The sequence below is a fragment of the Zootoca vivipara genome, chromosome 1 (genome assembly GCF_963506605.1).
Source record: "Zootoca vivipara chromosome 1, rZooViv1.1, whole genome shotgun sequence".
NCBI lineage: Eukaryota > Metazoa > Chordata > Lepidosauria > Squamata > Lacertidae > Zootoca > Zootoca vivipara.
Window position 1 is genome coordinate 116,307,457 of NC_083276.1, and position 26,598 is coordinate 116,334,054.

Sequence of the window (26,598 nt, forward strand, 5' to 3'; positions counted from 1 at the left end):
TCATGTGTGTCCTGGAGACAAACTTAATATGTTCCAGAATAGGGCACAGTTTGTCTCACCAACACATCATGAGTCCTACTGGGCTATTGTATGTAGTAACAAGTAAAACTTTCGTATCATTCTCCCCCTGTCCATCACACTGACAACTGTGCAAATACATTTTCCATGCAAAGCAGGGAATGTGCTCGGAATGCTTGTAAATTCGCAGGAGGCGTCAGGGGAAATGTGTCCCCAGGTTTCAAGAACCGAAAGGCGAAATGCATGTGAGCGCATCAAAATAACATTTGGGTGAGATTAAGGATTTCAAAATGCAGCTAACAAGGGTGTAACTTGCCTCTAATATGCATGCAGTATCCCTGCCGTCCTTTAAAGAATGTGGGCACATGTTTTTCTCTCTCAACAACCCTCTATAGCATGTACTACTTGGATTTTTGGCATGTGATTTCCCAGTCTCTGATCTTACAACTTGAAACTCTTATACCAGGCGTAGGCAACCTAAGGCCCGAGGGCCAGATGCAGCCCAATCGCCTTCTCAATCCGGCCCGCGGGCGGTCTGGGAATCAGCGTGTTTTTACATGAGTAGAATGTGTCCTTTTATTTAAAATGCATCTCTGGGTTATTTGCGGGGCATAGGAATTTGTTCATTTTTTTCCTTCAAATAATAGTCCAGCCCCCCACAAGGTTTGAGGGATGGTGGACTGGCCCATGGCTGAAAAAGGTTGCTGATCCCTGTCTTATACTCTGTTCATAGAAATGTTGTTGTAGTGCAGTTCTAAGGTCACTCATGTTGCCGACACACATTTAAAACTTTTCCAGTTACTAAGGTTAGAGGGGTGGGTGGTTTGGTTTGGTTGTTTTTGTTTTGTTTAAAAAAAGAAGTACGGCAGTCTACCATAAGGAAAACAATTCAATGCAAAAAAGAATATTTCTTTTTAGTGCTAGCCAGTCCCACTGAAGCCAATGTGAGTAATTTCCCAGGGCTGGGGGCTGCACCATTTCTTAAAACCTTTGATATAAGGCGTTTAAACTGAATTCAAGATAGCTCCAGAATCCTCATATCTGAAAACCTACATGTAAATGCTGCAACATCAGCTGTGTTTCCATTTTTAGTTATGAGCTTTTTTTTTTTTTCAAATTACATGTTTCTGTCTTGCAGTTTGATACACTAATGAAAAAAACTCCACTCTTTTGAGTTATTGTATTGCCTGTCTTTGTTGTAGGAAATTTATTTCTCTTTTGGTTATGCTAATTTGAGTAGACAACAAAGCCTTTTTTGGTATTTCATCTTCCCGCCTTGAAATAATTAACATACTAGAAAATATACTGGGTGCCATAGATACTGGGTAGAGGATTACATTCAGAGGTCTGAACAGCACTTAACAGGCTGACAATTGCTACTAAGAAATCTCGCTATTCAAAAGTAGATTTTAAAAGGTAACAACAATAAGTTGCTAATAATCTTTTGGATGATGTGCATTAAAAGCACATCATCCGAAAGATTAAAATAAAGTGGATGAGATTTGTGTAGTCAGCTCAGTAATTGATGCGAATAGAAACAGCAATCTGGAATAAGCATGTCTGACAACCTCTGGAGGAATCTCGCTTATGCAATCGTGTATACAGATGTCATGATGAGAATTCAAGGAGATGTGCTCACATGTGAACACCAGTGATCAAATGCTCATAAACAGCCATTCTCATGGCAGACCCTCCAAGTGTCCCTATTTTCCAGGGACAGTCCCAGATTTACAGAAGTCTCCCAGTTTCTGATTTGACCGTGAAATGTCCTGCTTTTCCTTAGGGCATCCCTATTTTCATTAGAGAAATGTTGGAGGGTATGGAGTTTCACAGGGTTTCACATAGGAGCCTTCGCAGCCCTACCTTGGGCAACGAATTTTGGACCTTATGCATGCCAAACGCATATATGTTGCAATAGCCCTTCACAGAGGCAATGGCTGTGTCAGCTAAGCAGGTACTTCCCAAGACCCACCAGGGGATTTGTACATGTTGGCTTGGGCTACATGAAAATTACTTAACCCTTTCAGGGCAAACACATCACCCATGCAGTCTAAGCCACTGCAACTAGGACAGAGAATGAATCGGCATAGCATCCCCCACCATGCTGAATGTTGTAGCAGTGTTCTGGTCAGGGGAAAGACTTACATTGATGGAGTCCTTGCATTATTTTTACTTTACATTTTTATACAAAATAGTGCTGCTCAGGAGGCAATTGTCTATTTGTCATCCATCCTCCAGCCATGAGCAACGGGGGCACTCAAAAGAGGCAGAACTTAACAAGCAGGAATTTTTAATTAGATGTACAGGAGCCCTGAAAAGTCTCAATAGCGTTCTGCCTGTCCACTTTGCAGTACAATTACAGTGGTACCTCTACTTACGAATTTAATGCGTTCCGAACGCACATTCGTAAGTCGAAAAAAATTGTGAGTCGAATCCCATAGGAATGCATTGGGAGAAAAAAATCGTAAGTCGAAGCAACCCTATCTAAAAATTCGTAAGTAGAAAAAATCCTATCTAAACCGCATCCAAGATGGCGGGCGGAGTACCGTTCATAAGTAGAGTTATTCGTAAGTAGAGTTATTCGTAAGTAGAGGTACCACTGTATAGTGCAAATAATAAAATAAATAAATCACAAATCAGGCTTGGAAATAGACAGGAAGGCCATACAGAAACACTGGACTTGCAACAGTTTGATACTGCCATTTGGATTCTCTGCAAATATGTAGGATGAGTATTTGGCGGGAAATTACTAGTGTGGAAACAACCGTAGCAACATAGCTAGAGTAACCTATTTCTGTTGGAATAGCGTTTGGTTCTGAGTAATTACGGTCACATTGTGACCTTCCCCTGTGCTGCAATCTGTATGAATGCAAATTGTATTTCATTAATGCACTAATATTTTGAAGCTAAAGGTGGGGGACACCTCCTTCCTCCTAGCAGTATACTGTGTCTTCTGCTCCATGACTGAACTGATCCCTTGTTCCCGGACAGGTCTGCTAAATGACAACACTTTTTGAGTAATTCCACCTTCAAACAAGTACCTTGCTTTGATGTATTACAATGATAGACTGAAGTGTTCATGCAATACATCACCATAGTTGCTTGACTCCAAGGATTGAGAGACTGAACAAGCTGTTTTCCCCCTATGCATTCCTGCAATGCAGTTGCACTAAATGACAAAAGTCAGAAGAGAGAGAACTCTTTAAGATTCATCAACTGCATTTTATTTTGGAAACTTTTTACCCCACTTTTTGCCACCACCACCCCCTTCCACGCTGCTTTAAAGTTTGCAACAGAAAATATGCAACTAAAATAGTACATTATATTATATGTCAATTCCATAATTAAATCAGCCTCAAGAGACAGGCGTAAAACAACTAGCTCAGTTTAAAAATATATCGCCACTGATATAATGAGAGGCAAGATGAAGTTTATTCTCATTAGCAATTTGATTATCAGCATGGTTTAGTGGTTAGGGTGTTGGACTGGAACATGAGATACCAGGGTCATGTAGCTCACTTGGATATAGCTCAGCCGGTGGAGCATGAGACTCTTAATCTCAAGGTTGTGGGTTTGAGCCCTGAGTTGGACAAAATACTTATGTATTGTAGGGGTTGGACCAGATAACTCTGGTGGTGCCTTCAAACTCTACAATTCTATGGCATTACCAAATGTAATGGCTCTATGATTCTATGGATGACCTTGAGCCAGTCACTCTCTCTGTCTCACACCTACATCAGAGAGTTATTGTGAGCATTAAAAAGGGAAGGAAATTAGGATATAAATGTAATAATTGGATGTACAGACATGAACTTAACATATGTTCTTGAACCTTGGGCGATTCTTTAAGCAAACTACTTGGGGTTGCACCTAGAACAACAACAACAACAATTATTCTAGGTGCAACCCCATTTAGGTGCAACCTCAATTATTCAATAATTATTATTCTTCCATTTATTTATGTCTTACCTTTCTCCCAATTTGGGTTTCAAGGTGGTATGCAACGTTTTAAAAATGCAAGTATAAAATACAAAATAATAAAGGCAAACTAGTTAAAAACAATAGCTAAAATACAATGAAACACATTTGGAAGTAGTTTTGGGACACCAGGCTCATACATGCTTACCTGGGAGTAAGTCACATTGATGTTGGAAGACATGTATAAGATTTATTTGTCAGTCTTGAAATAAACAACTATCCTAAACACACTAAGAAGTGAGACGCATTGGACATAATGGTACTTTCTTTTGAGTAAACAAACATAGGATTGTGCTGAAAAACAATGCTAAACGTTATTTCCTGTACAACTTTATCAGTTCTATAGTGAAGCCTGACATACTAGGAAGTATTGCTGTGGATCTGTTTTTCAGCCTCACGTGAAGCCTTCAATCAGCCACTTCATTGCTTTTGCACACACAAGTGTTAATGAAGTAAGTGTCAAATACCAGCAGAATGAGAAGCGTTATAACTACACAACACCAAAGAGTTTTCTGGAACTAATTAAACTCTACCAGAATCTGCTAGCGAAGAAGAGAAAAGAGTTGGTTCAAAAAATGGAAAGATTGGAAAACGGGCTACAAAAGCTGCAGACTACAGCTTCACAGGTAGGTTAAGAAATGTTTTTCTGGGAAAGAAATAACGAAATCTCCAAAATCTCAGCAGCAACAGACATTGCCTCAGCTGTAGCATCCTCTGCTTCTGGGTAGAGGAAGTGTGCACTGCAGAGTTAAAGAAGAGGCACCACAGTACCATAGGCCTGAGCAGGAGCAAGAGAGTGACCGCTGACCTGGAAGTTATTTCTCCCTGCAACAGATTTAAAAACTGCGGCAGACCAAAATTATTTGATATTCCTAATGGCCGCATGTATTGGGCTGGTCCTACTTACTGTGTTCAGGTTAAGAGTTTTTCTTTCGAGGAAGGAGCTAATTGGAGAGCTAATGTTTAGCGCAGGCATCCCCAAACTTCGGCCCTCCAGGTGTTTTGGACTACAATTCCCACCTTCCCTGACCACTGGTCCTGTTAGCTAGGGATCATGGGAGTTGTAGGCCAAAACATCTGGAGGGCCGCAGTTTGGGGGTGCCTGGTTTAGCGGGATAGAGAGAGTTAAGGATGAGAGTGAAGAGGCCAAACCATTGCACTGTGATCTTATAGTTCTTCTGCCACTCTATAGTATTAACAAGCTATGCCTTTTTCAGTATAGTTGGGAATCCCTTTTGAATTTAGTTTTTGGTATAATATTGAACCTTCTCTTGAGCTCCTTCCTCCTTTAAGGCGCACAGCATTTGTTCCTCTGAAGTAGTCAAAAATGTTAAGTACAAATGATGGACACTTTGAGACTGTAGTAAGAAATTTAGTTGTATCTTTATTGGCATTCTTTTAATATAAAGCAAACATGTGAATCTCTGTCCTGTTGGGTTTGCTTTAAAAGAGAATTCTGCTTTTCAAATGACATTTCAAGAAATGCTTTGGCAAGAAGACTGCCAGTTGTATGTTCTCTCCATACTGTAGCTAAATAATGGCCATTAATATTTCTTTGAATGAGACTTCATGAAAATTGTAGCTGTGAACATACAATCAGCTCATTTGTGAACTAACAAGCATTGCCCTAGGGGCAGTCTCAACTGACATTCATCATTTTGCATAAAATTGACTTTCTCTGCTAATAGCATATTGTACGCACATAATTTTATCATCTTACTTTAGCAATATCTCCTTGTGGGGGCAGGATTTGCAACTGGTTAGCTTTTCATGACTGACAGGTTCTAAACTTCCATCATTCATGATCATGCTTGAAATTTTTCAACAAAAGTAATTCAGAATGTTCAACTTGTACGCAGCTGGGTTGTTGCATCTTTCTGAGAGCTGAAAAACAGCTTAAGGGGTGTGTCCACATTTCAACATTACTCGGCTGTTAATCCACTTCCCACAAATTCAAATTAAACCAGAGTAGTCCATACACACAGTGGTCTAAACCACTAAATCTCTTGGGCTTGCCGATCAGAAGGTCGGTGGTTCAAATCCCTGCGACAGGGTGAGCTCCCGTTGCTCTGTCCCAGCTTCTGCCAACCTAGCAGTTCAGAAGCACACTAAAATGTGCAAGTAGATAAATAGGTACCGCCCTGGCGGGAAGGTTAACAGCATTCCCATGCACTCCTCTGGTTTCGATGTTCTGTTGCGCCAGAAGTGGCTTAGTCATGCTGGATACATGGCCCGGAAAAACTGTCTGCAGATAAACAGTCCTTTACCTTTACCTTTTTTTTAGTCCACGTCATTTGTATCATTTATTTTAGGGGATTTTGTTTAAAGGCTTCCCATGGGCACCTGTTTAGCCATAGAATGAGAACAGGTTGTTGGACTGGATGGGCCATTTGTCTGGTCCAGCAAAGCCATTCTTATATTCTTGTGGAACAATGAAGAATGGCTGCATCGGACAGTAAAGAAGCTTGTTATTCCTAGTTATTTTCATGTTTCCCCTTCTGTTTATATAAGATGTAATGATCTCGTCCTACATTTTCTTAAGCAGCAAGACTTCACATTTGTTCAAAAGCAGCAAAATCCAAATAAGCACTGACACAACCTGCTCTGGATAGTTTGAGAATTGTTGGGAATATTTCTTTATTAGGGGACATTTTGACCCCCCCGCATCAATATGCTGGTCAATAGACTGTAAAATCATACTGGGGCCTTCAAGGCAATCTTTTTTTATAAATACAGAAATGTAATTATGCATCCTCTAGAGGGCTGAAAATAATTATACAAGTGTACAACAAAGCCCAAGGCAATGACTCCTTTTAACCGGTTGTTTTGAATATCATTTAAATCTTGTTAGAACTTAATTACCCAATTATGCTTGCTACATCTTAGGTGGAAGATCTGAAGTCTAAGCTTGCCGTTCAAGAGATAGAACTTCATCAGAGAAACAAAGACACTGAGGCTCTTATTGACAAAATTGGACAACAGACGCAAAAACTAAGTCAAGAAAAAGCCACCGCAGATGAGGAGGAGCAGAAGGTATATAAATATGAATGATAGGCACAACTGAGTCACACACACATATAGATTTAGGCCATGGTCCTAAACCCTCTTACTAGAGGGAAGGACTCTCCAAGGGTTCCTATTTTCCAAGGACACTCCTGGATTTACAGAAGCCATCCCGGTTTCTGATTTGATCCCGGAATGTCCCACTTTTCACCAGAGAATTGTTGGAGGATATGGAGTTATATGCAACCCCTGAGCCAAGGAGATAAATCACTATACAACCTTTAGAAGACTCCTGAAGGCAACACTGTATAGGGAAGTGTTTTAATGTTTAATGTTTTATTATGTTTTTATGTACGTTGGAAGCCTCTAAATGGCTGGGGCAACCCAGTCAGATGGGCAGGGTGGTAATAATAATAATAATAATAATAATAATAATAATAATAATAATAATAATGTTTAGGGGTACTCTCATTTTGACTCAAGAAAATCACAATTTTATAGTTCAAATCAGGGGAAATAAATACAATAAATGGACAAAAGTAAAAAGATCCAAAAAATGTTTAGGGGTATGCGTCCCCCTGCGTCCCTCCATAAAAAAGCACTGGGTGTTCCTATTTTCATTGGAGAAATGTTGGAGGGAATGGAGAGTAAGGCCTATTAGACACAATGGAATCTGATTCTGATTAAGGACAGAGAAGAAAATCCATTTGCCTCACATCTCAATTTGTGCCTACCTAATTTGCACTTATCAAGATAGTACCGTAATTTTGGGGGCGGGGACGGGGACACAGCTATCTTTTAAATTTTGCACTCATCCACATTTTGTGATGCCATTCTTCAACCCAAAGATGTGTGCATTACAGGAGAGTGGGCATTAAAATGAGCTGGAATGAATAAGAGCTTCTATGATCCGTTTAGGAATCTGGGTATATATTACACACTAGAATGCAAAAACAAGCAAACTTTGCATATATTGTAGCCCAGTATGTGGGGAAATTAGCCACATAGAGTGGACATAATGGTTATGAGGAACACGAAGTCGCTATGTCTCCGTGGTTGTGCGCACATTCCTGTTTATTCTGCATTACTGCTGGTTTGGGATATCCGTACCTATCCTGCTACTTCTTATGAAATGCTGCATTTTGATGCATCCCCCTCAAACTGACTTGATCCAAATTGAGAAGAAGAATCACCTAGCTGTGTTTTAAGCCAGTGATGTGTACGGTACACAGACCATGCCTTTTCCCACTCACCGTTCCTCATAACATCCAGTTAATCACAGTTTTATTTATGCAATGGCATTGTATACTGGCAGTCAGAGTATATCTGTGCTGATTCTGTACTGGTTGAACTTGTTGCTAGCGCATTTTCTAGCCCAATTCAAAGTGCTGGTTTTAATCTTTGAACCCTAAACCAGTGTTTCCCAAACTTGGGTATCCAAGCTGTTTTGGCACTACAACTCCCATCATCCCTAGCTAGCTGGACCAGTGGTCACGGATGATGAGAATTATAGTCCAATTCTGGAGACCCAAGTTTGGGAAACATTGCCCTAAATGGTTTGGAGCCAGGTTATTGGAAGGCCCAGCTGTGTCTACACAAAGCTGCCAATTCCTTGGTAACAGCGATGGGGACCCTGCTCACTGGTCCCACACCTTTAAGATCAAGTAGATTGTCAGGTAGTAGACACAGGGCCCTCTCAGTAATAACCTCTTGGCCGCTTTATGGTGACTATGTTTTAAAAGGCTTTGTAAACATCTCTCTTCCAAGTGGGCTTTAACTTAAGGATAGCTCAGTTGGTAGAGCACAAAACTCTTGATCTCATGGTCATGGGTTCAAGCCCCGCATTGGGGCTCCTGCATTGCAGAGGGTTGAACTAGATAACCCTTGTCCCTCCCAACTCTACAATTCTATGATTCTATGATTGTTTCAGAACAAGCCACTGTTTTTCTTTCACAGTGTGGTGTAGTGGTTAAGAGCAGTAGACTTCATAATCTGGGGAACTGGGTTCAGCCCCACTCACCTCACAGAGTGTTTGTTGCGGGGGAGAAAGGGAAAAGGAGATTGTTAGCCGCTTTGAAACTCCTTCGGGTAGGGATGAAGCGGGATATCAAATCCAAACTCTGCTTCTTCTACATAGAGAGAAGCTGCACGGTCTTCTGTTGTCCAAAGAGAAGAGAGTTTTTAATCATACTTGTTTGTATTGCTATTTTATTGCTGTGGCTTTGAAAATTGTTTTTAGATTGGCCTGAATTATATTTATTTATTTATTTTAAAAAATTTTTATTGCATTTAAACTTTTTAAAAAGTGATCCGTTATTATTCTAATTCTATGTTTATATTGTTCTACACTGTATTGGGTGGAATCTGTCCCAAAAGGCGGTTCATCAGTATTTGCATATATATTGCCCTATCATGATGACACCCAAAAATTGGGTGCCCTCCAAGAGGGTCGTAAGTGGCGTGACAATTATTGTGCAATACTTTCTAGGTGGCGGCCATTCAGGCAGAAGTAACAAAGCAGCAGAAAGAATCTGAAAATGACCTTGCCAAAGCCGAGCCAGCTCTAAAGGCTGCAAATGCTGCCCTGAACACACTGAATAGGGTAACACCACTTCGTTTGTTTTTATTCGTCTGAATGGGTTCCACACTGCCTCGTTATTTAGTTCTTTTTCAAGACAGCTTCCTGCATCACATCACTGATGCCACTAGTTCTCAGTTACTAGGCCAGGGTTTCCCAAACTTGGGTCTTTAGCTGTTTTTGGACTACCACTCCCATTATCCCTAGCTAGCAGGACCCAGTAGTCAGGGATGATGAGGACTGTAGTCCAAAAGCAGCTGGAGACCCAAGTTTGGGAAACCCTGTACTAGATGTTCAGCATGGAATATGATGATGTTGAGTGGAATTTGCCAGCCATCGCTAGATCAAGTCCGAAGCCCTTCGCCTGCTACTGGAGTGCAATGGGGTTTTCCATACACACACCCAATTGGCTCAGGGGGTGTTGAGAGAGACCCCGGAACCGCATTTGTGGGATGAAGAAGAAGGATTGTTCCATCTGGGAAGTGGAAATGGATCAACTTAGCATCATGTTGAATTCCTCACTATTACCATAATTTAGAGAGAAATACAATGCATCTCACCATAGTGGGGAAGGTCTGTGACCAGGTCAGTCTGCTGTCAAGGTGGTAACAGCTGATGGGCGTCTTCAAGTTGCTCCTGTTGCCCTCCGCTCTTAAAATTCCTTATATTTGAACCAGACTTTGAACCAGACAGCCCTTTAAAGGTAAAGGTAAAGGACCCCAGGATGGATAAGTCCAGTCCAAGGTGACTATGGGGTTGCGGCACTCATACCACTTTCAGGCCGATGAAGTCGGTGTTTGTCCACAGACAGCTTTCCGGGTCATGGGGCCAGCAGGACTAAACCTCTTCTGGCGCAATGGAACACCATGATGGAAACCAGAGCGCAAGGAAACGCCATTTACCTTCCCGCCACAGTGGTACCTATTTATCTACTTGTACTGGCGTGGTTTCAAACTGGTAGGTTGGCAGGAGCTGGGACAGAGCAACGGGAGCTCACCCGTTGCAGGGATTTGAAACACTGACCTTCTGATCGGCAAGCCCAAGAGGCTCAGTGGTTTAGACCACAGCGCCAGCCACAATAAAGGACTGCCCACTGTAAAGTGTGACATGTGCTCACCTTAATTGGATGTTACGGTCCTCTTTTAAATAATGCCAAGGTTTTCCTTTGGAAATATAATTGGTCTGTTAATACTGATGTCTTTCCTGTTCTATTATTATTATTTAGTCGTTTAGTCGTGTCCGACTCTTCGTGACCCCATGGACCATAGCACGCCAGGCACTCCTGTCTTGCACTGCCTCCCGTAGTTTGGTCAAACTCATGTTCGTAGCTTCGAGAACACTGTCCAACCATCTTGTCCTCTGTCGTCCCCTTCTCCTAGTGCCCTCAATCTTTCCCAACATCAGGGTCTTTTCCAAGGATTCTTCTCTTCTCATGAGGTGGCCAAAGTATTGGAGCCTCAGCTTCACAATCTGTCCTTCCAGGGAGCACTCAGGGCTGATTTCCTTAAGAATGGATAGGTTTGATCTTCTAGCAGTCCATGGGACTCTCAAGAGTCTCCTCCAGCACCATAATTCAAAAGCATCAATTCTTCGGCGATCAGCCTTCTTTATGGTCCAGCTCTCACTTCCATACATCACTACTGGGAAAACCATAGCTTTAACTATATGGACCTTTGTCGGCAAGGTGATGTCTCTGCTTTTTAAGATGCTGTCTAGGTTTGTCATTGCTTTTCTCCCAAGAAGCAGGCGTCTTTTAATTTCGTGACTGCTGTCACCATCTGCAGTGATCAAGGAGCCCAAGAAAGTAAAATCTCTCACTGCCTCCATTTCTTCCCCTTCTATTTGCCAGGAGGTGATGGGACCAGTGGCCATGATCTTGGTTTTTTTGATGTTGAGCTTCAGACCATATTTTGCGCTCTCCTCTTTCACCCTCATTAAAAGGTTCTTTAATTCCTCCTCACTTTCTGCCATCAAGGTTGTGTCATCTGCATATCTGAGGTTGTTGATATTTCTTCCGGCAATCTTAATTCCTGCTTGGGATTCATCTAGTCCAGCCTTTCGCATGATGAATTCTGCATATAAGTTAAATAAGCAGGGAGACAATATACAACCTTGTCGTACTCCTTTCCCAATTTTGAACCAATCAGTTGTTCCATATCCAGTTCTAACTGTAGCTTCTTGTCCCACATAGAGATTTCTCAGGAGACAGATGAGGTGATCAGGCACTCCCATTTCTTTAAGAACTTGCCATAGTTTGCTGTGGTCGACACAGTCAAAGGCTTTTGCATAGTCAATGAAGCAGAAGTAGACGTTTTTCTGGAACTCTCTAGCTTTCTCCATAATCCAGCGCATGTTTGCTATTTGGTCTCTGGTTCCTCTGCCTTTTCGAAATCCAGCTTGCACTTCTGGGAGTTCTCGGTCCACATACTGCCTAAGCCTGCCTTGTAGAATTTTAAGCATAACCTTGCTAGCGTGTGAAATGAGCGCAATTGTGCGGTAGTTGGAGCATTCTTTGGCACTGCCCTTCTTTGGAATTGGGATGTAGACTGATCTTCTCCAATCCTCTGGCCATTGCTGAGTTTTCCAAACTTGCTGGCATATTGGGTGTAGCACCTTAACAGCATCATCTTTTAAAATTTTAAATAGTTCAGCTGGAATATCATCCTGTTCTATACTACCAGACTTTTAGAAGACATCTGAAGGCAGCCCTGTTTAGGGAAGCTTTTAGTGTTTAATAGATTATTGTATTTTAATATTCTGTGGAAGCCTCACAGAATGGCTGGGGAAACCCAGCCAGATGGGTGGGGTATAAATAAATTATTATTATTATTATTATTATTATTATTATTATTATTATTATTATTATTATTTCAGCTGAACCTGACTGAGCTAAGAACTTTCCCAAACCCACCTGCTATCGTAACAAATGTGACGGCTGCTGTCCTGGTTCTCTCGTCCCCGAGCGGCAAGATTCCAAAGGACCGGAGCTGGAAAACGGCCAAGATGTATATGAGCAAGGTAAAGAGGGACGCTCTGCGAGGGGACACAGAGATTAACGCAAAAGTCTACGTAAACATTTCTTAATCTCTGGTGTGCCTTGATCTACTAGTTACACATAGGAGGGAAATGCCAAAGATAATGGGCATGGCAGGAGTCTGTCAAAGAACTTCAGGAAAGGAAGGAAAGTAATTACTGGTAGATACACCGTTGACATTCTGTCAAAGGGTGGGGGAGGGGAATGTCATGACTTTGCGCCACACATTTCCCCAAATCATACTTATTAAATGTCAGCACAGTTTCTTATAAATATAAGACCTCTTCTGTGAAGGATGGGATGTAAAAAAAAAAAGCCAGTGTACTCCAAAAGAGGTTGCAACATTTTCTGTATAATTTATGCTACTCATAACGCCTCAACAGTATTTTTAGTAGTAGCTATTATTATTAATATTGTTCCTGCTACCACTACTACTACTACTATTATTATTAAGGTGCCAAAAACATGTGCATCTTGTGAAGTGGTTAGAAGCTGTCACAAAAGGAAACCACAGGGGGGAAATTTAAGCGCTAACAGCGCTGAGGGCAATGAAACAGTCGTTGAGACGGCTAGAGCGCCGGTGGCGGAAAACTCATTTTGAATCAGACCGGACACGGGCTAGAGCTCAACTTCGAGCCTACCAAGTGGCAATGGCGACGGCGAAGAGGACCTTCTTCACCGTCTCCATCGCATCTGCAGAAAACAGCAGCAGGAGACTCTTCCAGGTGGTTCGCAATTTAGCGGAACCACCTGTTCCATCCGGGCCCAGTACGGGCCACATGATCTCCTGCAATGATTTTGCAAAGTTTTTTGCAGATAAAGTCGCTCAGATTCGGGAAGAGGTAGACTCCACCGTGGGAGCAGGGCCGGGGCGGGGGAGTGCTAGAGTCCTGTCTAGTCAAGTTTTGTGGGATCAATTTCAATCTGTTACCTCCGAGGATGTGGACAGGCTGCTTAGACGAATGAAACCAACCACCTGTCTCCTTGATCCTTGCCCATCCTGGCTTATAAAAGCTAGCCAGGAAGGGCTGGGCGATGGGCTTCGCGGGTTGGTAAATGCTTCTCTCCATGAGGGAGCCTTCCCAGACCCGCTGAAAGAGGCGGTTATTAAACCGCTTCTTAAAAAACCATCTTTAGATCCAGCCAATATGGCCAACTATCGCCCAGTCTCAAATCTTCCATTCTTGGGCAAGGTGATTGAGCGAGTGGTTGCGGAACAACTCCAGGCACGCCTGGAAGAAGCGGACCATTTGGATCCCTTCCAGTCAGGATTCAGGCCTCATCATGGGACTGAAACTGCCTTGGTCGCACTGGTTGATGATCTCCGGCGGGCTAGGGACAAAGGTAAGAGCTGTTTCCTTGTTCTGCTGGATCTCTCAGCGGCTTTTGACACCATCGACCATAACATCCTTCTGGACCGTCTAGAGGGCTTGGGAGCTGGGGGCACTGTCATGCAGTGGTTCCGCTCCTTCCTCCTGGGCCGTGTTCAGAAAGTGGTGGTGGGGGATGAGTGTTCAGACCCCTGGGCGCTCACTTGTTGGGTGCCTCAGGGTTCTGTCCTCTCCCCCATGCTTTTTAACATCTATATGCAGCCGCTGGGAGAGATCATCAGGGGGTTTGGGCTGGGTGTCCATCAGTATGCTGATGATACCCAGCTCTACCTCTCTTTTAAATCAGAACCAGTGAAGGCGGTGAAGGTCCTGTGTGAGTGCTTGGAGGCGGTTGGAGGATGGATGGCGGCTAACAGATTGAGATTGAATCCTGACAAGACAGAAGTACTGTTTGTGGGGGACAGGAGGCGGGCGGGTGTGGAGGACTCCCTGGTCCTGAATGGGGTAACTGTGCCCCTGAAAGACCAGGTGCGCAGCCTGGGAGTCATTTTAGACTCACAGCTGTCCATGGAGGCACAGGTCAACTCCGTGTCCAGGGCAGCTGTTTATCAGCTCCATCTGGTACGCAGGCTGAGTCCCTACCTGCCCAGTGAGTGTCTCTCCAGAGTGGTGCATGCTCTAGTTATCTCTCGCTTGGACTACTGCAATGCGCTCTACGTGGGGCTACCTTTGAAGGTGACCCGGAAACTACAACTAATCCAGAATGCGGCAGCTAGACTGGTGACTGGGAGCGGCCGCCGAGATCACATAACACCGGTCCTAAAAGACCTACATTGGCTCCCAGTACGTTTCCGAGCACAATTCAAAGTGTTGGTGTTGACCTTTAAAGCCCTAAACGGCCTCGGTCCGGTATACCTGAAGGAGCGTCTCCACCCCCATCGTTCTGCCCGGACACTGAGGTCCAGCTCCGAGGGCCTTCTGGCGGTTCCCTCATTACGAGAAGCCAAGTTACAGGGAACCAGGCAGAGGGCCTTCTCGGTAGTGGCACCCACCCTGTGGAATGCCCTCCCACTAGAGGTCAAAGAGAACAATTACCAGACCTTTAGAAGGCATCTCAAGGCAGCCCTGTTTAGGGAAGCTTTTAATGTTTGATGGATTTCTGTATTTTAGAATTTCTGTTTTTTTTTGGAAGCCGCCCAGAGTGGCTGGGGGAACCCGGCCAGATGGGCGGGGTATAAATAATAAATTATTATTATTATTATTATTATTATTATTATTATTATTATTATTGCGGGAGCAGCTCTTTCCATTGTTTCTTTGACTTTACAGTGGTACCTTGGTTTACCTTAAACCAAAGCGTTCTTAAACCAAGGCGTGCTTTCCCATAGTAGCGGGGAACTCAATTTACAAATGGAACACACTCAACAGGAAGCGAAACATGTTCTGCTTCCAAAGCAAAGTTCACAAACCAAAACACCTACTTCTGGGTTTGCAACGTTCTTAATCCAAGTTGTTCATAAACTAAGTTGTTCTTAAACCAAGGAACCACTGTACTTTGAAGGTACTGATTATCCCACAACATGGCAAAAAAAAAATTCTCTTAAAAAACTTTCACAGCATTAAAAAATAAACTTTGATCAGATATTTTGTCAGGGGGGTCATACTAGCTTCACACAGCTTAGTTAATTGTGTGTTTTCTCCTGAGGGTAGGACTCGGGGCAATGGCTTCAAGTTTACAAGAAAGGAGATTCTGACTTGAACTTTCTGACAGTAAGAGCTGTTTGGCAGTGGAGCAGATTCCCATGAGAGGTTGTGGACTCTCCTTCCTTAGAGGTTTTTAAGCAGAGGTTGCGTGGCCATCTGTCATGGATACTTTAGCTGGGATTCCTGCATTGCATGGGGTTGGACTAGATGAGCTTTAGGGTCCCTTCCAACTCTAAGATTCTATGATTTGGGGTGGCCTCCTTCTCTTTTCTCTTTAGGTAGATGAATTCCTCCAAAGTCTCATCAATTTTGACAAAGAACATATCCCGGATGCCACTGTTAAAGCTGTAAAAGAAGATTATCTGAGTGATCCAGAGTTCAGCCCAGAGTTTGTACGGACAAAATCTTCAGCAGCTGCTGGTCTTTGTGCGTGGGTTATTAATATCGTTAAATTCCACGAGGTGGGAATTAATAATATTTACCTTAGCTCTACTTTATTTTCTAATTGCTTAAGAAATCGTAATCCTGTTTATTTATTACAGTTCTAACCCTGCTTTACCTCCAAAGAGTTCAAGGTAGTGTACAAGGCTCTTCTTCCACCTGTTTTGTCCTCATAAGAACTGTGTGAGGTAGGTGAGGTTGAAGATGTTGGCTGCCCCAAGGACAACCCATAAACTTCATGGCTGAGTGGAAATTTGATTCTACAGCTCTACTCAACCAGTCACTCTCATCATTGTGTCATCATAGTGTTCCTTCAGGAAAATGGACCTACGTTTTGGACAGCCTTTAGCTATTTGTAGGGACGCGGGTGGCTTTGTGGTCTAAACCACTGAGCCTAGGGCTTGCCAATCAGAAGGTTGGCGGTTCGAATCCCTGTGATGGAGTGAGCTCCCGTTGCTCGGTCCCAGCTCCTGCCCACCTAGCAGTTCAAAAGCACGTCAAAGTGCAAGTAGATAAATACCTTCCAGCGGGAAGGTAAACGGCGTTTCCGTGCGCTGCTGTAGTTCGGCAGAAGCGGCTTAGTCAAGCTGGCCATATGACCCGGAAGCTGTACGCCGGCTCCCTCGGTCAATAATGCAAGATGAGCGCCGCAACCCCAGAGTCATCCAAGACTGGACCTAACGGTCAGGGGTCCCTTTACCTTTTAAGCTATTTGTGTTTGACAGTTATGTGGATCTTGACATGAAGTAAATGTATGGCATTTCAGGCAGTGCTATTTTTCTAGGAAAAGAGATGCCTGGCCTCACCTTCTTCTTCCCTTAGAATGGCAATGGCACCCACCTGAGAGGTGCCGGAACCGGGTTCCAGTGAGTTCCAGCTGGAAAACAGCCCTGATTTTAGGTATTAGAAAGATGATTATTATGTTTGTTTGTTTTTAAAGACCTAAAGACAGAAAAGGCTGGCTCATCTTCAAATGTTCCAGAGCTACTAGAAATTTGGCCGGCTAAATGTTTCGCTCATTCCTGTGGCAAATGAAAATAACAAAACAAATAAAAGTATTTCGTTGCCAGGAAGTCTCTCAGGCTTCTCACTTAAGGAAAGCGTCAGCTAGCCAGCCAGCAAGAGCTATCATCTAGACTGCCGTCATTGGTGTCCAAAGCACACTCCCATAAAACAGGTTTGAAGGAGAGTGGCTGCATTCAGGTGGCTGCCAAAGGGAAAGGAACATTTTGGGGTGAGCCTTTGGGGGGATGTGAATCACAGCCCCAGGAATTCTGTTCTTCTGGAGGCAGCAAGAGGAGGAACATCTGGAATATATTATTGTTGACCTTGTTATTATTATACTGAATGTGCTGTTTGGGTATTTTCATATTGGGTTTTTTTTTCATTTAAGCTGCTTTAAATATTATTTTAATAAATATATAAAGAAAGGACCTACCCACGTGACGCTGACACAAATCACTACACCAGGCATGGCCAAACTTGGCCCTCAAGCTGTTTTGGGACTACAACTCCCATCATCCCTAGCTAACAGGACCAGTGGTCAGGGATGATGGGAATTGTAGTCCCAAAACTGGAGGGCCTGCCCTACACTAACACTATGCACCAGAATGAAAGAATAATAAACCACATCTCCCTCACTCTCTCACTCCCCTCCTTCTTTCCCCTCTCTTCTCCCCCAATCACAAGATGTCTGTGACAAAAGTGCCTCTCACTAAATGTAAACAAACTCTGAAAAAGAAACTATGGATTTAAAGTGGAGATGATAGGTGTACTTTCCCCTGTTTATTTGTTTGTTTTGTAACACAATAATTTTTAAAAAATAAAAACTAATCTAAAAAAAGCAGATTTTCTACTAATTTCGTCTAATATTTAATCTATGAAACTATGACTATTAAATAATTTTTATTTGGTTTTACAAATATTAGTTTATAACAATCCAGAATACATATCCATATTTTGAGATTTCTCCAAATCTCTGGACTGCCCACCTTACCTTCCATGGATCCTATTGTAAACCCTCTCGGCTGCATATTATTTCATAATCCATATTGTCCATGATATTCGCTACATTACAAGTGTTGTTAAAATCCTACTAATGTTTTCACCTGCTTACAGTGGTCTCCTAGATAAATTATAATTCCCCCCCCTTCTTTATTGAAGTTTTGGTCTTCTTGGTTCCTGAGCCTTCCAGTCAGTTTTGCCGTTTCGGCATAGTCCAACAGCTTAGTTTGCCATTCCTCTCTGGTAGTAAAGTGTTTTTAAGGCTATGGCGACTGTGCTAAACCTTTGCCTCTTTCCAACTACAGTGGAACCTCTACTTGCGTATGGAATCCGTTATGGAGGTCCATTCATGAGTCGATCCAGGTCTCTGGGAGAAGCGCCGTTCTGCACGTGCACATTCGGCGGCAGCGCCGTTCTGCGCATGTGCAGTTGGCAGAAGCCACCGCTGCGCATGCGCGAATCACAGCAAACCCGGTATTTACTTCCGAGGCCGCAAGTCAGATTGTTCGCGAGTAGGGGCGGTGGTAAGTCGAGGTTCTACTGTACAAGAACACCAGTATCCAGGAAGTACATCACAAAGAAGCAAAGTTAATTTGGTACACTGGCAGGGCACCATAGTGCTATAGAGTGACAAAAGCAGTATCCAGAAAAATGGAAACATTTGTGGCATAAAAAGCTATGGTTTTCCAGCAAAAAGCTTCAGACTGTGTATGGATTGCTAAAGGTGCTGTGTGACTATCCAGAAAATTTTGAGGGTGCAAATTGACTGGAATGTGAGAACAGACATGACCACTGTCAAGAGCACAAATTGCTCTGAATGTACATGGAAAGTTTGGTCTGGAGGGCCCTGATATAGTATAGATGCTTGGTAACATTAAATTTGTATTTTATTTTGTACGGGCGTTTCTTAGTGGTATTGTAGAAATGATATTACCCTCCGCGTCTTATGAATGAAACTTTACCTTTCTGGATGTGAAATCTCCACTCTTTCACTCAGCAGTTGTCTATCAACTCCCCTTCAAACTGTTTGAATTTATGCTCACTGTGGATCAAGCTCCACAGAAGGAGCGTTTGACTACCTGGCTGCTGTCACTTGAGTAGGAGTCAATGTGTATTTTGCACAGAGCCAACATACACCCTTCCCATTCAAAAATTGTCATCACTGTTTTAATTAAAAGGTCCATAAACCACACTACAATTTGTATGGCTCTAACTATAATTCTCAGCACAACGTGGTTACAAACAATGACATAACGTTGTTTTAGTATGTACTAACTAAAACGAGGTTGTAATGTTTACATTGGGTTCTGTTTCTTTGATATATGCACAGAGGAGGGTTTGCTGTTAGGTGTGGTGCCATGTTTATGATTAAACACTTTATTCATACTCATATGTCAATCTATTAGTGAGCTGTTAATTCAAATGCTACTATGATGTATTTTATCGCCATTAGCACATTTATCACAGGTAGGTATAAAACTTAGACAAAGGTGTATGTTCTCATTAATGATGAACAGCCTATTCATCTTACTAGAATGTAATTAATGTAGGTTGCAATACTTAATTTTTCACTGTTTGTCATGATGCATATTTAGCATTTCTTCTATCCTTTATCAATCTGCTTTCCTTTTGCGTGGACACGTCCAAAAGATATATGTAAGTGTGGATACTTTTACGTGTGTGTGTGTGTGTGTGTGTGGTTTTTTTGTTTTAAAAGTTGGCAATTTATTTTTCTGTATGTTATAGCCCGTAGCATTTGTACAAACTTCAGGCGTGTTCATACTGATTATATGAACATTTTTTTCTTAATTATTATATGTTTAAGGTTGATCAGTTGAACCCATAAAACAAGTGTGAAAGATAAATTATGCTGGTGGTTTGATCCCATCTTATATCAGGTGTTCATATGGCATGATGTAATTTCCCTGCTAATAAGTTCCATTTTAATGTCGAGCCCTCATGGACCCTTATGCATGTGTACTGTTTCATAACAAGTGATGATAAGCACAGGGATCATGCAAGAAAAGGTCGTGGAGAAAGTTACCGTACATAAAATGGAACAGAGGGGGAAATAAGCATGTAACCACTAACCCTGACTCCTCACCTAACTTATCTCAGTTCCCACCAAAACCCTAAGTAAATGTATCATAGTTGTGAGGTAATTAACTGTGAACACTCTCTTTTTCTAAATTACTGCTGTGTTGGCTGGGATGAAATAATGGGTACAGAGTTACCTCGGTTTATGAACAGTCCCGTTTACGAATTATTTGGTTTATGAACTCTGCAAAACTGCAAAAACTCTGCAAAATCGGAAGTCTACAAACAGAATCCAAATGGTGGAAGGGCACCAGTGGCGGTAAACCTCATTCGGGAAAGCACGCCTCGGTTTAAGAACGGATTCAGTTTAAGAATGGACTTCAGGAATGAATTAAGTTCGTAAACTGAGGTACCACTGTATCAAGCAACTGGCCACTTGTAGATCAATGAACTTCAAGCTCCACGCTTACAATCACTGAACTGAATCCTCATTAGACAGGGAGGGTCCACTTTCAAACTGTTATAAGTTTTCAAATGATTCTATGATTCTAAGCCTTTTTTATCTTTCCGGACTGCTATCTGAATTCAGGCCTGTATCACAATTTCTGTGATGTGCGGTGCACAGTTTAAACATGTATCCTGCTCTGCCTTTTAGGTTTACTGCGAAGTAGATCAAAAACGGCAAGCCCTGGCACAGGCCAATGCAGACTTGGTCGTTGCAGCGGAAAAACTTGAGTCAATAAGGAAGAAGCTCAATGTAAGTGTTATTGTCTTCAGTTTATGTAGGTCTCTTCCTATCTCCTACATATCAAACAGGGGGCACCATTCCTTATACTGCATGCCAAATTTTAAAATTCCATTATTGTACTTAGAGGCAATGAAAGAGTTTCTAGCCTGGATAATCATTTGTTGTGTTTTGTTTGGCTTGATGCACTCGTCTAAAATAATAGAACCAAGCATTATTGTTATTGTCTCCTATGACCCCAATTGCCTATTTACCCACTGATTAGGAGCTTTTTTAAAAAAGGATCTGTGTGTGGGTTTTCTCTTTGATATTTGACATTCATTCAATATTAGTTTACCTTTGCTTGCTATAAAGGGGGGGCACTGAGGTGGCAGCCATTTTTGGCTGTAGCCTAGCCTATTTCTCAGATAAATGTTGTTCCTTGATATAAATGGCCAAGTTTTCATTTAGCTTTCACTTGCAAGTCAGGGAACACTCTATTTAGGCTGGCTTAAGCTTTCAGTTGCAAGAAGTATCCATCATAAAAGGAAAAAGAATTTCTCCCTCTTAATGGGGGAGACTACACCTGCTAGATCCACCTGACAGAGGTGCTAGGTCAAGGTAAAGGGGCCCCTGACCATCAGGTCCAGTCGTGTCCGACTTTGGGGTTGCGGCGCTCATCTCGCTCTATAGGCCGAGGGAGCCAGCGTTTTGTCCGCAGACAGCTTCCGGGTCATGTGGCCAGCATGACAAAGCCGCTTCTGGCGAACCAGAGCAGTGCACGGAAACACTGTTTACCTTCCCGCCAGAGCGGTCCCTATTTATCTACTTGCACTTTGATGTGCTTTCGAACTGCTAGGTGGGCAGGAGCTGGGACCAAGCAACGGGAGCTCACCCTGTCGCAGGGATTCGAACCGCCGACCTTCTGATCAGCAAGCCCTAGGCTCAGTGGTTTAACCCACAGCGCCACCCACATCCCTGACAGAGGTGCTATGCACCAGCAAATAAATGTATTCTAGTTTCCTTCCACTACTTGAATTGCAGTCTTGTATGCACTTACCTGGGAGTAAAGGTGTTTCCAGATGGGTGTTTATTGTGCTTCTATGGTACACAAGTTTGTTTGATTTTGCAGCATCCACAAAACATTGACATAAAAATGCCACCCCGAATTGTCGACACTCTGATTTAATCTGGATTTATCTTTTTTCAGGAAAAATGCAATAAATAATAGTTTAAAACTGTTGCCAGCAAACCATATGCAGTGTCCTAAATATGCTTAGGATTGTGCTGTTAAATGAACAACGAAGATGAATTAAAGTGGCAAAAGTTTGCTTTAACGCAGTAGGAATCATTAGTGTAGCCCTAAGCATTATTACATGAAAAGAAATCCCAGTGAACTCAAAGGGAATTCAAGTCAAGCCTAGTAATTCAGCAAACAAATGGTGTTTGCAATCAATGTGCATAGTTTATTTGATGTGTGACTTCAGTAATGCTGATTTTAAACTCAACAGTTCTAAAAATTACATTTGTTTTTATACAGGTGTACAATTCCTCTTCATTTGATATTATGTTTGGTGAATTACTAAATCATGACATAGTATTAGATGTGAAACTGTAGAGAATGGAGTAAGACAACAAACTCCCAGTCCTATTTCAACTGATAAGGAATAACAGAGTATAAAGCTGTTGTTAACCTTTGTGGCTTTTTCCAAGTTTCAAAGCTAGTTGTAAAAACAAGTTGTAAAATCCACCAGTAGGTGAAGAATTTATTCTGTTTATGACTTGACCATTTAACTCCAAACAAGAATTTCAAATAACGCTAGGGAATGATGAACATTTGAACTCAGAATGTTCTGGAGTGGGTTTTCCCCTTAATTCTAAACTCTGGTTTCTCAGCAGAGATATTGATTTTCTTGCATTTGTCCAATAACCAACAAAAACGGGTCTGGTCATTCAACTGGAATGCTAGTTACATTTAGTAATTATGTTTAATTCAAGGACCTTTAACTCACTTTTGCTGCTGTTTGATCATTTCTGAAGGGGGTCCACTGTGTGTGCAAAGCCACCTGAGCGTTTTTTGGAGCCCAATGCTCACTTGCAACATGGGTTGCATCCTACAAATGTATCATGATCTCATTCCATACATACAATCTCATAAGTCATGGTTGATGGCAGCTTCACACGAACCAATGCACACCTGTGCAGACAGGTACACATTCTCTTGCAGTTATAGCCCCTGCTTCCCATATCTCTGTTCAGATCATTGCCTCCCCATTGCAAACTCTCCGCCCAACATTTCAAAAAATTTCCGGTGCACCTCTCAGCAATCATCACAACTTTGTAAGGTTTGGTGGTTAGGCATTGGTTTAGGGGTGTGTGGGGAGGGGAGGTGCGGCCAACACCTGTCCCTCCATTTGATAGGGTATTCCGTTACAGGAATTTGGGGGTCTGAATCTTGTCCGAAGCCCGGGGAGGGGCTAGAGCCATGCCTGGACCCCGGGAACCCCAGGGGTGAGCACCAGTCAATAGCCATTCTTGGAGCTCCCTCTGCTGGTAGTTTAGCCTTTGCAGGCTCCCTGCTGGGTGAGCAGGAGCCAGTATAGTCATTGGATACCAATGTCTAAGCCAATACCAGTCACACTTACGTATTCAATAAAACTGTGGCCTAAATTTGCCCATTATTAACCTTTAAACTAAATTCTTTCTCCTGGGTGTCTTTATTTTCACGGGCAGGGTTTTGGGGCTCGACGTGCAACTATATCTATCTATCTATCTATCTATCTATCTATCTATCTATCTATCTATCTTCTATCTTTCTATCTTCTTTTCAGAAGTGTGTGAATATGTAAGGAATGATCCTGCTGCAAACAAAATAGTAGAACAAACTTTCTCAGTTTTGCAGTAGCTTAGCCTGATTAATTAATATATGCCTTGTCTTCCTTCCAAATAGCTAAGGAAAGCACAGAAGGTTTTGGGAGTGGGGGTGTCTTCCCCCATCCAGACGCAGGCCAGGTCCAGAACTAATTGGTTTCAACACGGTTATATTGTCATACCCCTTTCTGGGTCCTATCCTTGCAACTCCTTTTATTTCTTCGCTGTGTCATTTGGCTGGGCCAAATACTGAAGATGAAAAGAATCAATAATCCTGTTGTTACTATTAGGCAATTATAAGGTACACTACAGAGAGAACACACACCAGCAGTGGAGAAGCTGCTGTCTACTTGTTTTCTAGGCACCCTACTCAAGTCCTTAATTCTCTCGTAGGAATCAGTGGGACTTAACATTGTTTTGTGTCCAACGTTAGGAGCTACTAGGAAAGGCATTGAAGATAATGTTGTTATAATCTTTGTTGGAGTCACATTTAGAATACACTGCACAGTAGTTCTCAAAAAATGATAATAAAAAGCCATAGGAGGTACAGAAAAGGGCAATCAAAATTATCATGTGTTACAAAGTTTCCTTTTCCACAAGGAAAAGCTGTGAAGGGATTAGGGTATTTTGGTTTGGGGAAGACAGCGAAGGAGAATGTGTCACAAGTTTTATAAAATTATGATACATATCGTGCCTGTTGTCTTTGTCCATAGAGTTTTCTTGGCAGGGATACTGGAGTGGCTTGCCAATTCCTTCTCCAGGTGGATCACGTTTGGTCAAAACATAACTTCTCTAAGTTATTTAAGCCCCTTCGCCACGACAAGGCAGTGATCCATGAAGGGGAATTGATGCTTTTGAATTATGGTGCTGGAGGAGACTCTTGAGAGTCCCATGGACTGCAAGAAGATCAAACCTATCCATTCTGAAGGAAATCAGCCCTGAGTGCTCACTGGAAGGACAGGTCCTGAAGCTGAGGCTCCAATACTTTGGCCACCTCATGAGAAGAGAAGAATCCTTGGAAAAGACCTTGATGTTGGGAAAGATGGAGGGCACTAGGAGAAGGGGACGACAGAGGACAAGATGGTTGGACAGTGTTCTCAAAGCTACGAACATGAGTTTGACCAAACTGCGGGAGGCTGCGGGAGGCAGTGGAAGACAGGAGTGCCTGGCGTGCTATGGTCCATGGGGTCACGAAGAGTCGGACACGACTAAACGACTAAACAACAACAACATATCGTGCCAAGAAAACAAATAGAGTGAAACAAGAAGCAGACCATTTGGATCCCTTCCGGTCAGGATTCAGGCCTCATTATGGGACTGAAACGGCCCTGGTCGCACTGGTTGATGATGATGATGATGATGATGATGATTATTATTATTATTATTATTATTATTATTATTATTATTATCTCTCAGTCAACACAATACAACACAGGGTCATAAGACTGATTGGCTGTAGGTTCAGGATGAAACAAAGGAAATATTCTTCATACAGTTTGTAGTAAACTTGTGGATTCATTATCACAGAATTCTGTGATTGCTGATACTAGTGGAGATAATTTTGAAAGTGATTAGACTAATTCTTGGAGGACTTAATAGTAGATCTTAATGAGATTCCATATTCAGTCATTGTCCCCACACAAATTTGATTATCATTATGTAAGAGAGAGAACAGGGATGACCCCACTGGGCCACCAGGCCCACCCCCTCCCACATTTCCCCAATGCCATTCCTAATTGCCCGCCCTTCCACTGGGTTTCTGTAGCAGGCAACAATTTCTAATTGGGCAGGTTCTCTATGTAATTTAGAATAAACTTAGAACGTCAGAATTCGAATCACACAGGGAACCAACCTCAAGTATAACAGACTCCTCATATGCCACCAAATCCAGGTTGGGCAGTGACATTTGCATAGCAAATCTGCTTCCCCAAATATCAGACTTTTGCAATAACAAAAGAGATGGGAAAATATACTAAAAGGTGTGAGATAGGGATGGGCTAACATGTCACTTTTGATTTTTCTCCGTTTCTCATTTTACCAGTTTTAAGTACTATTCTCTGCATTTCCACATCAATTTGTGTTTAATTTTCATTTTTCCAGTGTCCTCATGAAAATTCACCAGCATTTTGGTGCAAATTTCTCCTGCATTTTTGTATGCAATTTTGCTTAATATACTCATTTTTACGAAACGTTTCCCCCTAATCTAATGCATTTTTATATTATTTTCATTGATAAGTGCATTTATATGCACACTTTAGCCTAGTATATGCAATTCTGCACACATTACTTGGCTAGAGAATTGCAATGCAAAATTTGGAGAAGTGCAAATTTCGAAGGAATAACTATGTTTCGGTTCACACATGGTTTCGAATAATGTTAATTAGGCAAATTTGCCTTTAAATGGGAATCAAATTGAACTTATCTCCCGTCCCTACTGTGGGGTAACACTGCTCAGTGCCATATCATCTAGCCTTACCACAAACAAATCCAGATGAATGTTCAATATACAGGGAACCTGGAAGTGCCCCTAGTTTAGCGGCTGAATCTGATTACCTAAGGAGCAACTTAGAGGGAATTCTCATGGTTCCTGTAATGACATAATACTGTACACCACTGGGATTTCTCAGTAAATCATTATTGGACCATAACCCATCATCTGAGACAATAAGCTTTCTTTCTGGCATTACATATGCTGACAATTATTTACCGTATTTTTCCATACTATCCTCAGTATAATTTGATATTATTATGTGCTACACCTGTTTGGAAGCTCAGTAACCTTAACCCAGGGGTCAGCAAACTTTTTTCAGCAGGGAGGGGTGGTCCACTGTCCCTCAGACCTTGTGGGGGGGCAGACTATATTTGGGGGGGAATG

General features: G+C 42.2%; 2 protein-coding genes across 2 annotated transcripts in view; one reads left to right on the top strand and one right to left on the bottom strand.

The window, feature by feature from the left end:
- The window catches only part of LOC118083835 (dynein axonemal heavy chain 11-like), a 240,858-nt gene that overhangs the window by 161,764 nt on the left and 52,496 nt on the right, over positions 1-26,598 (top strand). The window contains exons 56-61 of the mRNA XM_060272909.1: positions 4,389-4,622; positions 6,883-7,029; positions 9,488-9,601; positions 12,452-12,595; positions 15,925-16,107; positions 20,784-20,885. Coding sequence (XP_060128892.1) covers positions 4,389-4,622; positions 6,883-7,029; positions 9,488-9,601; positions 12,452-12,595; positions 15,925-16,107; positions 20,784-20,885 — 924 coding nt within the window. The remainder of the gene's footprint in view (positions 1-4,388; positions 4,623-6,882; positions 7,030-9,487; positions 9,602-12,451; positions 12,596-15,924; positions 16,108-20,783; positions 20,886-26,598) is intronic.
- The window catches only part of MAP3K20 (mitogen-activated protein kinase kinase kinase 20), a 342,609-nt gene that overhangs the window by 126,507 nt on the left and 189,504 nt on the right, over positions 1-26,598 (bottom strand). The window lies entirely within an intron of this gene.